This window comes from Polypterus senegalus, chromosome 16 (genome assembly GCF_016835505.1).
Source record: "Polypterus senegalus isolate Bchr_013 chromosome 16, ASM1683550v1, whole genome shotgun sequence".
In the NCBI taxonomy this organism is placed as follows: Eukaryota; Metazoa; Chordata; class Cladistia; order Polypteriformes; family Polypteridae; genus Polypterus; species Polypterus senegalus.
This window is the reverse complement of record NC_053169.1, coordinates 79,230,028-79,248,109: the sequence shown is the minus strand read 5'-3', so window position 1 is coordinate 79,248,109 and position 18,082 is coordinate 79,230,028. Positions and strand designations below refer to the sequence as shown.

The 18,082-nt window shown below is 45.1% G+C and overlaps 1 protein-coding gene across 3 annotated transcripts in view; it reads left to right on the top strand.

Moving 5' to 3' along the window:
* The window catches only part of macrod2 (mono-ADP ribosylhydrolase 2), a 1,287,980-nt gene that overhangs the window by 1,032,343 nt on the left and 237,555 nt on the right, over positions 1 to 18,082 (top strand). For all 3 annotated transcript variants that reach the window (XM_039739038.1, XM_039739039.1, XM_039739037.1), the window contains exon 8: positions 11,323 to 11,396. In XM_039739038.1, the coding sequence (XP_039594972.1) occupies positions 11,323 to 11,396 (74 nt within the window). The remainder of the gene's footprint in view (positions 1 to 11,322; positions 11,397 to 18,082) is intronic.

Here is an 18,082-nt window from a genome sequence, read left to right as displayed (position 1 = left end):
GTTGTGTTGTAGGGGTCCTCCAGTGTCTTGTTTCTGTTCCACCCTCATTTTTCAGTCTGTATTTTTTGGCTGTCAAGCGGGACCCAAATCATCTTCATTTTGAAATGTGGCTCTCTCCTACAAATGTGTGGCATGGGCACACAATTCAATGCTTGGAATCCTGGTGGTGTGCTAGCAGATGAGGCTTACAGGGAAGTGATGGGAGCAAGCGACGGCTGAGAGCCCCTTCAGTATGCCCGTCCTTCATGCCACACTGCTAGCTGCTCACCCACAACTGCTAAATTTACTTTCAGGGCAGGCCACCTCCTGTGCCTTCAGCAGACTTTACTCGCGTTACACCACAGCAAGGCAGATGCCACCAAACTGACAGCTTCAGTCCTCCACATGGCCCACCGTCAGTCGGCAGCAGGGCTCTCACCATCATCGTCCAGTGAGCACTTCAGGTTGGGCTTGACTGACTGGGCTGAGTGTCAGAGAGTTGCCTTGTAAGACTAGCTGTTCACGGATGGACTTGTGATGGTACGGGGCAGATGCTCGACTGTATATGACAAGACCTACCACTGCATTCAGGTACAGTAGTGGGGTGGCACTTACTTTGTATGGTGATCAAATAAATAAAGAATATCACTTTTAGTGAATTGAACAAAGACACATTTAACGTCATACCTTTCTTATATGGTGACACTCTGTCACTCCACCAAGGTCACCACAATATCCTTCACTGCTTGGCCATGTCTGTGTGGCTCTGTTTTTGACAGACAAGCCCAATAATTGGCTCCAATTCTTTTGTGGTGTGTGACTTTCTGTTGTGCTCAGAGTGAATGACTTGTGTTTACGATGAAAAGAATCAGTTGGTCGGTGCCTCACTGTGAACAGAAGTCACCATGCTTCTTGTCCTGTCTGCAGTGCCACATGCTGGCATCACTGCTTGCTTGCACAAAGCCCAGTTGCTTGGGTGAGGTAACCGGCTCCTACAATCTATGGGTCACCGAGAAGTTTGGCGTGACAGATGGACAACCTTAGCATTATATATACTGTATATATATATATACACACACTGCTCAAAAGAATTAAAGGAACACTTTTTAATCAGAGTATAGCATAAAGTCAATGAAACTTATGGGATATTAATCTGGTCAGTTAAGTAGCAGAGGGGGTTGTTAATCAGTTTCAGCTGCTGTGGTGTTAATGAAATTAACAACAGATGCACTAGAGGGGCAACAATGAGATGACCCCCAAAACAGGAATGGTTTAACAGGTGGAGGCCACTGACATTTTTCCCTCCTCATCTTTTCTGACTGTTTCTTCACTAGTTTTGCATTTGGCTACAGTCAGTGTCACTACTGGTAGCATGAGGTAATACCTGGACCCTACAGAGGTTGCACAGGTAGTCCAACTTCTCCAGGATGGCACATCAATACGTGTCATTGCCAGAAGGTTTGCTGTGTCTCCCTGCACAGTCTCAAGGGCATGGAGGAGATTCTAGGAGACAAGCAGTTACTCTAGGAGAGCTGGAGAGGGCCATAGAAGGTCCATAACCCATCAGCAGGACCAGTATCTGCTCCTTTGGGCAAGGAGGAACAGGATGAGCACTACCAGAGCCCTACAAAATGACCTCCAGCAGGCCACTGGTGTGAATGTCTCTGACCAAACAATCAGAAACAGACTTCATGAGGGTTGCCTGAGGGCCCAAATGTCTACTGCGCCCTGTGCTCACTGCACAGCACCGGGAGCTCAATTGGCATTTGCCATAGAATACCAGAATTGGCAGGTCCACCACTGGCGTCCTGTGCTTTTCACAGATGAGAGCAGGTTCACCCTGAGTATATGTGAAAGACGTTAAAGGGTCTGGAGAAGCCGTGGAGAATATTATGCTCACAGTAAAATCGTTTAGCATGACTGGTTTGGTGGTGGGTCAGTGATGATCTTGGAGGCATATCCATGGAGCAACTCACAGACCTCTACAGGCTAGACAACGGTATCTTGACTGCCATTAGGTATCAGGATGAAATCCTTGGACCCATTGTCAGACCCTACGCTGGTGCAGTAGGTCCTGGTTTCATCCTAATGCACGACAATGCCCGGCCTCATGTGGCAAGAGTATGCAGGCAGTACCTGGGGGATGAAGGAATTGAAACAATCGAATGGCCTTTACGATCCCCTGACTTAAACCCAATAGAACATCTGTGGGACATTATGTTTCGGTCCATTAGGCGCCGCCAGGTTGCTCCTCAGACTGTACAACAGCTCAGGGATGCCCTCATACAGATCTGGGAGGAAATGCCACAAGACACCATCCGTCGTCTCATTAGGAGCATGCTCCGACGTTGTCAAGCATGCATACAAGCTTGTGGGGGCCACACAAGATACTGAAAAGCATTTTGAGTAGCAGAAATTAAGTTTTTGAAAAAATGGTCTAGCCTGCCACATCTTCATTTCACTCTGATTTTAGGGTGTCCACACAATTGAGCCTTCTGTAGGCAGAAAACTTTTATTTCCATTAAAAGACTTGGCATCCTTTTGTTCCTAAGACATTGCCCTGTCGTTATTTGTATAGATATCCAACTTCATATTGAGATCTGATGTATCTAATGTGTTTCTTTAAAGTGTTCCTTTAATTTTTGTGAGCAGTGTATATATATATATATATATGCATACGTACATCTGAAGGAAATCCCAATGGTGTCTCTCACGAGTCTACACTCTTTTTCATTTTTTTTTTCACTGTTATAATGTATTTTGTGAGACCTACAGAATGCATTTTTGTCATTTTTCCATCTTGAGATTATTTGGTCTTTCACATCTTGACACAACATCGTAGTACTTTTTCATGGCCACTGCCCTTTTGCTTATTTTATTGCACTGCTGCTAGCCTATGGCAGCCAGGAGGTTGTGAGGCATGATGTCACTATTGTGCTGGATAAAAGACAACAAAACTTTTGATGGTGTTAATAATAAGGGTTTTGATTTTTAGGGTCACTTCTGTCCCATGTACAGTGACATTCTTACATGCCTGTGCTTATCAGCACACGTCAAGTCGACACTCTCCGGTGCCAAGTGTGGTGAGCAGAACCACCTTACCTGGAAATTTCTGCCGTCTTTACCTGTTCAAATGATTTAGTCTGATTTTGTTTGTTCTCTCAGTTTGGTTTTGGTTCACTTTTTGGATTTTGATCTCTCTGTATTTTGTTGACTTCAGTAAAGACCTCAGTTTGATTTTTTTGGATTGCCCGCCTGTTTCCCTACTTTGTCTCTGCCTTTTTTTTCACCTCCGGCACATCAGTAGCTCAACAGTGAGTTCAGCTGCCTCACAGGACCCGAGACCAGGGTTTGAATCCAGTTTTAGATGCTGAGTGGAGTTTGCATGCTCTCCCAATGTTCAGGTGATTTTGTTCTCACCTATACCAAAGATTTGTATGTGAATTTATCTGGAAAATGGACAGGCAAAAAGGTACTGCAACACCAGGAGGTGGTGAACTCAAAAATCAAATTCAAGCAGGGTTCATTAACCAAAGTCAAATACGCCAAGTCCAGAATGCAAACCAAGGATGAAAAACAAAGAGACACCAAAAGGTTTTAAAACTCTGATAAGTGGGTGATTTGTGTGAAATTGAATTTGCAGTGAAACTAAATGTTTTGTTTTGCAAAAAAAAAAAATGTCAAGCAGGTAGTGTTTTGCCTCCAGTGAAGTTCAAGCTATTGGCACATGTGTTTGCAGCTCTCCTGTTGTTGTGGTGCAGCACATTAAAAGTGGGGCTGTGGCTGGAGAGCTCATTCCTGCCAGCACTTCTCAGCTGCTAACATTGGGCTGGATTTGTGGCTGCCGGTGTGTTGGACTGGCATGCAGATGTTGTTACGCCTGGCCCAGATGAGTGGTGTGAGGTGAAACTCATGGCGTGAACGTGCAGGCAGGCAGTGTGCGAGGCAAATGAGAGAGAGCTTGTGGAAGGAACATCTAAGCAACATGAGACGGTGGCATAGGAAAACCACATTAGTTTCATCTGTGCCAGAACCTTTAGAGAGTAATATTCCTTGTTGTCCACCCCAAAAGCCTCCTTTTACGTTTTCATAATAGCAAAGTTGACTGCAAAACCAATTTTAGAAGCAATTTCATGAAACCATAGGTGAAATGAAACACTCTTGTCTCACACGTCACTACCTATTAGTCAATCAACATAATAACTACAACCACAAAGGTTTCTCATTGTTTGTATCAAGAAACCTGGACCACCAGGAAGTACATGAGGCTGGCCTTCATGTTGTAGTTCCACACATGGTAGCAACAGGAGTAGAAACCATATACAAAATTACGGAAATTAATTTCATATGTTCCAAACTTCCACAAGGAATGAAAAAGCAGGAAAATATGTGGAATCAACAGTTTGAAAGGTTCAGTCTCAGTCATGGTCTGAATTGGCCACATGTGTGAACAGGTCTCCATTCAGGTCTGATTTACGGCCATCACCTAATTCTGACTCTGAACCCCCAAATGGATTCCATCCATTTTAGAAAACCTATTGTCGTAAGCTGGAGCCTATCTCGGCGAGCATTGGGCACAAAGTGAAATCAGGTTGCCAGCCCACCACAGGGTGAACACACTCATACACAAATACGCCAGTTCACCCAACCTTTGTGTCTTTGGACAATCGGAGAACACCAATGTGGACACAGCGATAACAGAAGAAATCCATACTGGGGCAGCATGAGATGTGAACCCTTGTCTCCTTGTTGCAAAGCAGTAGCAATACCACTGTGCGTCAGGCCCTAGATTGGATTAAGCGGATTTAACATCATCCCATCATGTCGTTCTTCTCTGGCTTATCCCACTGACGCCCCGATTTCAGTGTGTAGTTCTTAGGTCAGCTAATGTATAAATCTTATTTCCCACGTGGTAACAAGGCTTTGCTGCTTATCTGGCCACCAAGCCACTGACGAGTGCACTTTGGCCTTCTACTCCTTCGAACTGGAACTTGGTGGGTCAGCTGCTGATGAGGTGCCGCTGACATATTTCTGGCACGTCCCCACTACATGGAAGGCGGCTCAGCTGGAGTGGGAGCCCCCTGCTGCAGTTCTCCTCCTACTTTTAGCCTCCTGTAATGCTGTGGTGAAATGGAAAGTAAACCACAAGCCTCCAGGAAGAATTTGATTAGAGAAAAGTAGTCCAGGCCTGGCATTTCCTGTGAATGCCTGAAATGAGGGGGAAGAAGATGAAAGCAGAGCCTGCTTAAGACTGCTGGGTTTCCTGCCTTTCCTTGCAGTCGCAGGTCCAGCTCTCATGTGACTTTATTTTCTGCATGTCTCTTTATGTTGTTACCAGATTCTCCCCTTAATTGTATTTGGAGTTTTTGGCCCTTGGTTTCCAGGGCATCTCTTAGCTCTAAATTCATTCTTCTTACCTGGAAAGAAACTTCCTCAGTTATCTGCCAAGATGCTTTTTATTGCAAGTGGAGTTCCATCATCTTCCTTTTCTGCCAGAAATCATCCATCTCATTCTTTTATGTTGGGTTCTTAGAAACATGGGGGCACTGATGCTAAGGGAGAGATGTCACATGATACCCTCACCATTACAATAGATATCAGAGATGGCTTCTTCACTCTGAGTAGGGAGGCCTCCTTCAGCTAAAATGAATTAGCCGCCTCTTCTGGGGCCTCATGTATAACGCCGTGCGTAGAACTCGCACTATAACATGGCGTAAGCACAAAAGCCGAAATGTGCTTACGCACAGAAAAATCCAGATGCAGGAATCTGTGCGTACTCCAACTTCCACGTTCTTCTGCTACATAAATCCCGATCAGCGCGAAAAGTAACGCTCGTGCACGCGCCTTCTGTCCCGCCCCAACTCCTCCCAGAATTACGCCTCTTTGAATATGCAAATCAATATAAATCGCCCTTAAGCTCAGCCTTCTGTGAAAAGACAATGGGAAAAGCACGGGGGAAAATATAAGAATTTCAGCAAATACCAAGTGGAGGCAAATGAAAAACATACTATTTGTTCAAATAAACCGTGGTGTAATCAACAAAAGGAAGTTGATCGAGTGACATAGCGTGTTGGAGAAACTTGAAAGCTCACATTCACAAATCGCACAGTGCCGGAAATAAAAAAGAAGTCACATATCAAAGTCGCCGTGGAAAGAAGAGTTGTAAGCCCACTGTCTGAGTGTCATATGAAAGCTTATTAGGGTACAGAGAAAAAAGCCACACGGTGGGGAAAAAGCACGAAATGTCAACTTCAATCTCAACATTTCCACTTTAATCATGTAGTTTATTTTGTCATTAAAGTAGAACATCATAAACTTCATCTTAAAATCGTTTAATTAACCAGTTTCTCAAATCACATCGTAATTAAAGTAGCACATTAAATGCTTTGTTTTGTATTTGATCTTCTACTCGTATGTGATCTATGTGTGTGAATCACTACTTGCTTCTTAAACCGGCTCTCTTCCTCCAACTGGACACAGAGTCCATTACATTCGTGATATTACAGCTCTCTGAATAACTAAAATAATGAGATGTATACGTGATATCATTTTCATGATGATAGGAGTTAAAGCACATTATTAAACATGTGTTTCACTTCGATGAAATAATTTATTGCAGCAGTACTCTGGGGCGGCTCTAAGCTTGTGGTGGCACTGGGCAGAGGAAGAATCGGTGGCTCCTTCGCCCGCCAATGTCAGTAAGGTAGCTTATGCACGGTGGATGGCCACGTCCGTTGCAGACACTGCATAGCCGCTTGTGCTCATGACACAAGCATTTAACTTTTGCCGAAATTTGTTGCTGCGTTTTTAGCTGTGCTGTTATTTTCTCTTTCTGTTTTATATTCAATATATATTGGCGTGGCCGCCACTGCAGTCAGTGCTTTTCTTTCCCCAAATACCCAATCAGAATTGGGAGCGCCGATTCTTCAAAACGTTTAAGGAACATTGAAATATCTTCGTAGTACATGTTTAATTATTCTATCCTTCACGACACTCCCAGTGAAGAATATAGATTATTTAAATTAAATTAAAGTTTTATCTGTATAATATAATAAACATATTTTGCTGCATTTCATCTTAAAAATGATATCGTCATCATATGTAAATACGCGCTTTATAAAGTGGCCCAGGTTGTGAGATATTATAACTGTAGTACAAGTTTACAGTGGGGTGATTGTACTTATAAGTACAAACAGTTCTACAAGGAGCAATTGATTGAGTGTATTTATAATTCTTGGGATGAAACTGTTTCTGAACCGCGAGGTCTGTACAGGAAAGGCTTTGAAACGTTTTGCCGTGGCTGAGGTAGCGTGTGCTTGAAGCTGTATACCGATAATTCTCTTTCCGATCAGCTGCTGCAGTGATTCACACTCAGATACAGTGATATAAATACTCCGAGTGGTGCAGTGAGAGTAATATGGAAAAAGATGATCCGCTGTGGCAACTCCTAACGGGAGGAGCTGAAAGAAGAAGAAGAAGGTGCAGTGAGAGTAACAACGCTAAAGCAGTTATGGTATTTGGAATACTATGGCTATTCCCTGGACCATTATATTGTTACAAGTTAATTACAATCAGATGCGTTACAATAATAAACAATATGCGGTTAGTTTCAGTGTATTTATAAAGCCGCGTCAGGAAAATAAGGTGTAACCACACAGGAACCACCACGCTGGGTGCCGCCAGTCTGCAAAACCGAGCGGAGAACTTGCGTACGACAAGCCATGAGGTACCGTGGAAAAGTGTGTGGCTTTACGCCAAGTGTAGGTTTTATACATCGCGATTTGAACGTGGAAAAGTTCTTACGCAACATTTCTGTACATACGCACCGTTTATACATGAGGCCCCTGGACTTAGAAGCTCTGGTTTTGCAGCCTGCCTCTGTAGGACCCTGAGCGATTCCTCACTTATGACAACGTGACTGAAAAGGGCAGTGCTCACCTATATGGATTTTACTTACTGGATGGTCTCTGCTCTTGGTTACTTCCATTTTTTTGAGGATTTCTAGAGTGCTCCTGAAAATAGAATAGAGAACTCTTTGCAGTGTCTGGTATCCATCTTCTGCTTCCCCAGATAACTGTTTAGGACTTCATGAAGGGGAGAAGCAGATTGTGACAATGTCCTAAAAATACCCGCTACACCTTCCTGACCATGTGGCCAACAGCTTTTATTTTTTATATACTGTACCACATGTTCAAAGAGTGTGCCCAGGCAGGCCCTCGAGCGAGATGGGCAACATAAAAGGTTCAATTCCCATCATTTTCCATCTTACCATAGACTGCAGTTCATTTGACTAGGGACGAGAAGCATCAGAAATGTCCTGAAGCAGGCCTGGAGCTGATGAGTTGCAAGGACTGCTTGTTCAGAGGGGTCCAAAGCTTTTGTGTGTCCTAAATGTAAAATCATGTGAGGACAACGATGGAATTATAACTTGTAGGCTGACTGAAAGAGAAGGGGGATGGCCACCAGTCACTGCATAACGTTTTCATATTGAAGGTCTTCTTCACTGAGGTATGTGGTGGGGGTTCAAGTTTGTCAAGTGCATGCAGTTCATTGAAATTTTTACTTGCAGTCTAAGTCCAGTGGCAGTAGTGGACAAAACCTCCAACACCATGCATTCAGCACATCATCAGATAACAGAAATGAGAGCACACAACAGGTAAACTCACATGGCAATGGAGTGGGCAGGATGAGTGGGTGCGGAATGGCCTTATGACCAAATGTGGTGGTGTAGGATGGCTGAGCTCTTAAATAAGACTGCTAGCCTTTCTATGGCATGCCCACTGAGTTGGTCCGCATCACCACCTGTGGCACCAGAGGGGGGTGTCCTGCTGTGTGTTGATTAGCACAGGCAAGTAAGAATTGCACTTACTCTGTCCGTGTGACAATAAGAAGACAATACAATTGTATGTGTGTGACAATACACACATAATAATCAGGTATCTGTAAGTGAGTCGAGAATTTAGAGAGATGACCCAACTCTATCATTTTGCTATCATTTGAATGTCATATCAGTTGCCATCATTTGGAATTTCAGCAGGGTTGCTTCATCCCAGACAGTTGGAGAAGTTCATCTTCATCCCCTTGGCTTCAGCAGCAGGAATCATTTCTTCCCCCTTCTTTCTGAGCAAATTGATAAGAGCGAGAAAGAAAAACGCCTTTTCACTGCGGCCCTCGGCAAGTTGGCCTTTCATTTGTGTCCCAGTCTTGGATCCCTTCTCGGTATTCGCAGCACGTGTGCCCTCGCTGCAACAGGGGCCGCTGCCGATCTTATTGCTTTACCTGCTTTGTGTCTTTGGTGGAATTGAGCCTTTGTCAAAATCGTCTGAGCCGCTCGCTCTTGAAGAAATCACTTAACAGGAGGCTCGTCGAGAGCTGCGCCTCTCCACTGATTCTGATTGCTTTCTGCTGGAATGCAGACGCGCAGCTCGGCCGGCACAGTGCCAACTTACTGAAAGCGCGCCACATCGATGAAGGCCGCTAACGTCATACATTCTGCTTCATACGGCCAGGCTGATTAAGAGCACAATGTCTCTGATTCAGCGCACATCACCATTTGTCCATGTAATGAGTCATGTGCAGCTGGCGACTGAAGAGGGCGCCACCTCCAGGGTGTCATAGAGTTAGGGGTGAAGTCAGGACAGGTGACATTATGTGTATTCAAGGGCCTCCCACTGTGAAACCATAAAGACAATAAAGGCCACATTGGCAGTAACCTGAGAGGACGTCAGTTCAGTTGACACAACTGAGCTAATCGCCTCACCTAACAGTACTTGTGAATGTTACAATGGAGTGGTGTTCACTAAGAAAAGGCACTATAAAGTATTGTGTGTTTGATTCTGGTAACACTGATGTGTTGGACTGTAAAGTACAATGCCTGCTGTTCAACTCTCATATTGACATCATATGCGACCCTGACCAAGTCACCTCACCTCAAGTGTACCAGGCACTTGTCATTTGTGACTTTGAGTCCCACAGCAGACAAGAGGCATCACCCTGAGGGAGTTCCTGAACAGAGACGGGTGTGAGGCAGGAACCGGCCCCGGACAATGCAACAGTCCACCACAGGGGCCGACACACACACACCTTTGGGGGAATCCGTAGGACAACCAATACAGACATGAGGACAGTGTTTGAAAGTACCTGATGAGGGGTTTAAACCTCGCAAATGTGGATTTATGAAGCTCACCGTTGAACCAATGAATACATTGAAATCTAAGAAATCCAATGCCTACCTGTGATAGGTCCATTGGTGCCCACGATTGGCTCATACTTTTCATTGTTATGCTCCTCTGCACTTGACTCTAAGGGGTAGAAGGGTATTCACTAGAGATTTTAATTATCAGCTGGGATTCTGACAGGCCCTTCCAGATTGAGCTTTCTTCATCCAGCAGGAGTCTTGGGGGTGGCACATCTTTCCTCCCCAGGCTAAGCTGCTCACTGCCGTCACCTTTATTCTGTTCTGCCCATGTGGACATTTGTCAGGGTCAGACCTCAGGACTAACACCCAGCTTGGTTTTTGACATGCTAGTAGCCTGCAGAGTGTGTGCCTTATGCATGTACCTTTGTGCCTTCTGATTAACTAACACACTTGAGACCAGACTGGCTGCATGTATTCGATGTCCACTTGACATTGGGCAGCTTATCTGAGTGTGATGTCTGCCTGCTTGACAGAGCATCAATTTGGGTGTTGCCCAGCCTGCCTAGTGTGGGTACAGCTTGGGCATGAGGGTGTCAGTGGCATTGATGCAATTTGACCACCGTTTATATCACGATGTGTACAGTATAAGTCCGAAGAGGTTCTGCTCAAACTTTATAACACACTGGTGAGACCTCATCTGGAGTGCTATGCTCAGTTTTAATCTCCAGGCCATGAAAAAGACATAGCAGCGCTAGAAAAAGTCCAGAGAAGATCTACTGGGCTGCTTGCTTGACTGCAGGGGATGAATTATGAGGAAAGATTTAAAAGAGCTGAGCCTTTTCAGTTTACGCAAAAGGAGATTAAAAGGAGGCATGACTGAAGTGTTTAAAATTCTGAAGGGAATTAGTCCAGTGGATAGAAACTGTGACTTTAAAATTAGTTCATCAAGAACACGAGGACACAGTTGGAAACTTGTTAAGAATAAATTTCACACAAACTTTAGGAATTTTTCCTTTATAATGAGAACCAGAGGCATTTTGAGTAAGTTACCAAGTAGTGTGGTAGACAGTAGGACTTTAGGGATCTTCAGACTAGACTTGATGCAGTTTTAGGGGATTTAAGACTGGCAATCTTTATTGGGCTGAATGGCCTGTTCTCATCACCATTTTTTTAATTTTTTAATCTTCCTTTTGCTCTCCATGTAGGGTTTCCAAATGAACCTGCTGCAGAAATCGCCCTTGAAACGGTGCAGAATTGGATAAAGAAGAATTCAGATGAGGTAGGCAAAAACCTTTCCTTCTTCGCTTCGTATGTTCAATTTGTTTTCTTGCCTGGTTACTGGGGGCTGCACAGCAGCAAGGAGCACTGAGTCTTATGCCGGTAAGCTGCCATTAGAAGTGTGTGGCAGTGCAGGCATAATGCAGATGTAAACGAGAGTGCTGGCCAGATCTACAGATGTTTAAAGTAGGCCCTCTAGTGGCAACTCCAATGCATTTTTTTTCCCACAATCATCACTTCAGACGTGGAGGTGGCTTGTGTGCCAAGGTGGCATGTGTAGTTCAGATGTAGTTTGGTGCTTGTTGCCAACCTCACGTCTTGGGTGTGTCCGGGTTAGCTACTCGTCGCCACTCCAGCTGTGAAGGTTACAGCCGATCATTAAGCCCCATGTGCTTTGTTTAGAATGCCACCTTCTGTCAACCCCCAGTGTGCCCACTACCCACATTTTAATTGTGCTTCACTAATTAAGGGCACTGCTGTATTTTTGCGTTTTTCACAGAGAGCTTTCAAGAACAGTAAGTGATGGAGTCTTGCCGAGTAAACTGGGAGCGAGACTGATGGCTTTTAATCTCTAAAGAGTAAATGATGGGCCTGAAAGCCATTGGTCAGAGCGGCCCTGCGACCGGCACTTAATTGAGCCGGCATGACGGCTTATCGCTTTTCAGGAATGAGCGTAGAGAAGCCTGCTCGTCTGCCATCGCTCCCGGAAAAGCGCTCGTTGCTGCGCAGCTCCTTTGTGGATTTTGCATTTTTATTTGGCAATAATCTAATGTGGCTTTGTGTGACGAAAGAAATTCAAAACAACTCCTCTCAGCTCGTGTGATGCCGCTGAAAAAGACATTAGAGAGGCCTTTCATGTGACACAATGAATAGAGTGTCGAGCGTGCTGGGCATCATGGAGTTGTGACAGAGTCCCCAAAGCCCAGGCAGAGCCGTCATCCCTGGCAGACAAGTGCTCCTGCAGGCCCGATAAGGAGGCCACTATGGAAATGAGCCTGTCTCTATCTCCATGGAGGTGCAAGGACAATAAAAAGCGGCAAACAAAGGCCATGCAGCTGGATTGAGATGCGACGGGATGGCATCATTTATCACTCGGAGTGACAGCAGGCGGGTGCCGTCTTCTGGCCTACCAGCTTGGTTGGAAGGATCGGCATGAGGAGAGCACCTTTTAGCAGTCACCTGGAGTGGGACGGTGTGTGCCCCTCGGCCAGCTCTCCTTGGCAGCCCCCCTGTGGCTTCCACTAAGAATAGCAGAGCACATTCACTTGAAGTAACATGCAAAGGGCAGGATGACATGTCCGTGTGCACAGCCTTAACAAGTTGTCTGAGGAGTGATGGGTGAGCGGCACCCAAGGCTGACACCAAACCACACCTTGTTTTCTTGTATCACCAAACGTCATCTCCCCATGAAACGAATAACACGTGAGCTATTTGTGTGCGAGTAAACAGTCAGGTGCGCTCTAGAGTGGCTACATGGCCCCAGGGTCAGCCCAGGTGTCCATTTCTACAGAATGTTTTCAGTTGTTACGTGATCGCTCCTAGGGCCACATTTCTCTAAGTAATGTCCACCTATTAGGATGAGCCCTGTGTTACTCTGGGAGCTCTGGTCACTTTGGTAGCCAACTTGTTTGCATGTTAGGTGTGTGAAAACTGAAAGAAAGGTGCTATAAAGGATGAAGTTGGATTAGTCACACTGGCTGTCCTTGGTCATTACACTTTGAGCAGCCTTCCCACATGCGCTGACATGGTCACTCCAGCTCCAGTATTCACTCATTGTGCCTTTTACATGCTTTGCTCAATTTACAAGGAGAGCTGACTATGATGAACACCTCTGATGGGCCAGTTGGACACCCAAGCAGCACCCATAAGGGTCCTGTGCTGGCAGAGAAGGATCGCCAGGAATCATGACAGGTGATTCAGGTGCAACTGTGCTGTTTTCGGTCTCGAAACCACAGCTGTTTTTGGTCCTCAGACAATCTGCCGCCAGGCGGGCACGAGCCTCGGCAAGAATTGAATTGGTCACCTGCCGCTGCCTGTCGGTCTCCGTGGCAACAGATGCTCTTTAACACTGTCTTTGATTCCAGTCAAAAGGGCAACTTCTGGAAGGCTCTGCAATCATCGGCGAAGGCATCGCTTTAGATTTACTGTTGGGCTGACACTCATCCCTCTTCTGGACTCCCTGGTCAGTCCCTCCACATTGTAGCCAGGCTACCTGACAGCACGGTTTATACATTAGTCCACTTTTAGGTCACTTCTTGCTCTCCTGGATTCTTCAGTCAGTCACTCTGCATTAGGCTAAATGCCATCGCCACTGTCTTTGTTTGTCCACTTTACTGGTCAGTCAGTGTTAATTATCCAGAGGCTGCCTGTCACCATAGCCTTTGCTGTCCACTCTGTTGGCCTCTCCTTACTATTCTTTATTCTGTGCTTTGCTGATGGGCTACCTGTCACGGTAATTTTTGTTAGTCCACCTTGATCCTTGCAAGTCCAATTCTCAGATAAGTGAATCTGTACTGCTGGCAGACCACCTGTTACCATGGCCATTGTTGGTCCACTTTATCGGTTACTTCTCTGCACTATCGGTGAGTCATCTGTCACCATACTCAAAATGGTAATAACGTCTTCAGCGTCACCTCAGAGCAGAGTCCACTTGAGTAGCACCCTCTTCAGGAGGAAGACGTCACCCGGCGTGATGCGTTGTGTTTGGACAGGCCAGGCTCTGGACGTGCCTAAAAGTACCCCTCATAGTCTTGTGTAGTTGAAGTGGACAGGATATCTGAAGTCGCATCATTCTGAAACCTAAGTCACAGCCTATCCTGGCAGCACTGTGGCAGAAAACAGCCCTGGCACACAATTAATTTAGAATTGCCAGTTAAAGTAAGGTATGTTTAAGAGGACTAAACAAGAGTACCTACAGAAAAGCCCATGCGGGTGAGAAGGTGTAAGCTTAACATGGACTGCGGCCAGAAGCAGGATTCAGAAAACTCAGACACTGGAGGCAGTAGTGCCAAGCATTTTGCCACTAAGGCACACCATTTTGCATGTTATCATATGCACATTTAATTGCATTATTTATTCCGAAGTTTGCCAGGTTCTGAAGAGTGCAGTGTGAACTGGTCAATTGTCTCACAGCACCTGGACTCCAGTTTGTGCCTTCCAAGTGGGTTTTGTTTGCTCTCCCTGTGTGAGTTGACTGAAACCTGATAAAATTGGCAACTTGCGAACTGATGTGATACCCACCTACAGGGCAGTTTGCCATCTTGAGCCCATATGCCATTCGGCCCAATAGGGCGTTAACTGCCGCTTACAGCTACTACGACTCCATTAGTGTAACGTCTGTAAACGTCACTGACGGCACGCCCATTTTTTTGCATCCTCCTCGACACGCCCACTTCAAGGCGTAACTTGCGTGACGTTTTTCTAATTAAAATGCGTGCGAGTAGCGATGGATGTCAAGATAATTCAAGGAAGACGGTAAAGCAAAAGCAGCAGTCTAGCGGCAGCAATATGTCTTTGGAAAAAAAAACACCGATTTGTTTCATGTATTTTGATTAATTTCGCGGCCCGGGTTTAGATTTCAGAGACCAGCCTAGCCCGTGTTATAAGCCCTGCCGTGGATTCACTCTGTGTATTTAATTACATTTACGTCACTTGGGAGGGTTAGCTTGTTCAAACCGTAGCACCGTCGTGTTCACCTTTTCTCTTTGATCAATAAATTGACAGCATTTGATTCGAGTTCTGCTAACTAACTAGACGTGCCATAAATGACATCAATAGGCGTATTGAGAAGGACGTCGATGGACACCCCGACCTTAACATGGAGAATAAAAAAAAGCTTTAAAAAGACTCGCTGGGTTTTATCAGTAAAGTCAGGCTGCAACCTGCTGCGCAAAATCTAGCCTCAAAACTCTCGAGATTTGTAAAGGGAAGTGCTTAAGGAAATGTCGAGCCCTGTCGATCTGGCTTTCATTACAAGACTTAGGCGATGCAATCAGTAGGGGAACGAGCTCCCCGCTCGGCAGGCTATCCTTTGTCCAGCTGGATTTAGCAAGGAAATAAATACGAGCGCTCGCGATCAGACGAAATAAAGTCGCAGTCGGAAACGCGCGCACCGTACCAGGGTGGGCGAGGGTATTTGGGGGGAGGGTGGAGGGGCTGTAATTGCTTTCACCTGACTGAGCCCCTATCGGGTTGCTGTAAGCCATCTATCGTGCTGACGCTTTCCAAGAAGCCATTGTGTCCCCTCCTCGCGCGCTCAGCGTATTCCACTCTCTCGCTCCCAGGCTTTCTTGCTGTTCTGCGCGCATGTCGGTGTTTGATCTCGGCTGCAAGAACACACCAGGCGTCTGGAATGCATCGGGGATTAATAGAGGCATAAAATGCAATTACTTTATTGTAGAAGCGATTTAATGTTAACACGACCTCTTACTACCTCGGGTTATTTTCATATTGAATTACAACGCTGCTACTAATTAACCTGCACTGTTAAGGGAACAATGTCTGCGTATTTAATACTTTCTCTTCTAATGGAATAAAGAGCCTTTCACTAACTGTTTTCATGGCAAGGAGGCTGCTGAGTCGTAGTTTTCATTGCAAAGAACTATTTCCTCCGTCCTTAGACCGTCTAATTGATTCTTTTAAGGCACCACACTCTTGATAGGGCAGTTGGTAATGTAAAGGGGCTGTAAAGTCAGAACGGGCAGGAGATCACACAATGGAGCGCTGCGACATTTGGAAACGGGCCACCAAAAAAGAAGACGAACAGAGAGGGACAGCCTCATTGTGTTGAGAATCCATGACAAGCCTCAGTCCAAGGGGAAACGGTTCTGTGAAACTGTGTATGCTTTTGATTATTGGCAGACTTTCATTAAACGCTGTTCTGTTTATTTTTGAGAGGTGCGCTGCTACTGATATGATAACATCGGTGAAGCCCCCAGTCCAGTTTATCGTCACTGGACTTAAGAACAACACAAGTTTAGAGCATCCACTATTTCACTGTATTTTAATTCCCTTTTACTATTCTTGAGGCACATCCTCCTTGTTCTTTTTCTACTAAAATACTGAAAGAATCTCTTTCAGCTTATCTGCTGTATTCCTTTAATATATAATATAACGGTCTTCAAGTAAGACTAACTAGACACAGGTGTGATATTCTGATTAGGACATGACGTGCATTTAGAATCTGTAAGTAGAAACTTATCTGTGATGAAAAGAGTCTTTGGTGGAGAGATTTATATAGTGCCAATCGGGTATTTCTGTATACAATGGCATTAATCAGCATTAACCAAAGACAACAGATCAGGAGATGGACAAAATGAAATCATAGCTGAAAAGAATTTTTCCATGGGAGACGGCGCATATTGATTACCAAAGTCAGAAAAAACGTGCAAAATTAAAGTCCTGAATGTTTCAGATCACTTTGGATCACCGCAAAAATGATTTCTTTTATCCGCAATCTTAGCCAAGCGGGAAATGCACAGCACTGAACTTTGTACTGTCTTCATGATGACATCTCAGTGTTGTGACTTTCAGTTGTCTTGCAGCCCTGCTAGCTCAGAGAAACAAAGGTCCACCCAGTATGAGAGAAAACCGAATGGTATAATGCCCTACACTAAAACTGTAACCATCTCAAGTCATACAAGAACCCAGAAACAAATAAAGAGTCTTCATTCTTCAAATCCTCTGTTTAGCAAAAGAATAAAGAAAATATTTAACCCAGAGCCCTAAGAAAATGAAACAGTGTTTGAATTCACGAGGGAGCTCCCCACACCGGTGAAGTCCTCTGGCCTTATAAAAGGCTGCCAGATGAACTAATGGAGGTAACTAACTACCGTATAGGCAGAGGATTCTGATTTGGGAGTGTTTTGGCTTTATTGGTTCTGCTTTGGTGAAAGTATACTTCATGTTCTCCGCTTAGAAGTCAGGCTCAATGTTACTACGGTCATGGGATTGTCCTGATTACATCCTATGTTTTGATGGTTTGTTTTTATGTTTTATTTGTTTAACTGCACGAGTTGCCTGTTATGTTTCATGTCAGCTGGAATTCCGAGGTTCCATTCTTTACTGGTAAAACTCTAGATTGTTCACTTTATATATGTTGGTGTATCTTCTGCTATATTCCTTGTGCTTGGGGTGGCTCCCCAAGACACAAGGCCTCCTGCCCATCACCAAGATATTGCCCTCAGCTATAAAAGCAGAGAAAAACCACAGTCCCTTGCGGTTCATTGAATGCACTGGCATTGGTGAGTTTGTAACATTTTGATTTTTGATTATTCTGTGCTTTTTGTGTCTTTTTTGGATTTTTGATCATAGGTTGCTCATGGAGTCCCGAATGAGGCACATTACCTGTATTGTGAGGGAGCGTCGGTTACGGAACTACAGACATGTGGCGCATTTCCCCAAGTGTGATCCAACTCGTGTAAGATCCTCATTGTTGGGGACCCGAGTGGCTGGACCAGGCCAAGGGGTTGCCCACATAACACCTGGCTGGAGCAGATAGAGGGTCATTTCCGGAGGGTGGGGCTGAACCGCGTGTCTGCCTGGGGGGTTGTCAACTGGGATCCCGAGCTGTTTCGACGTGTAGTGGGTGCGGCAACGCGCTGTACCAGTGCATGCTCCCCAACTTGACTTGGCTTCTGGACTGGTGTATTGGGACATTGTTGCCTTGGGATTGCCTGAGCCTCCTTT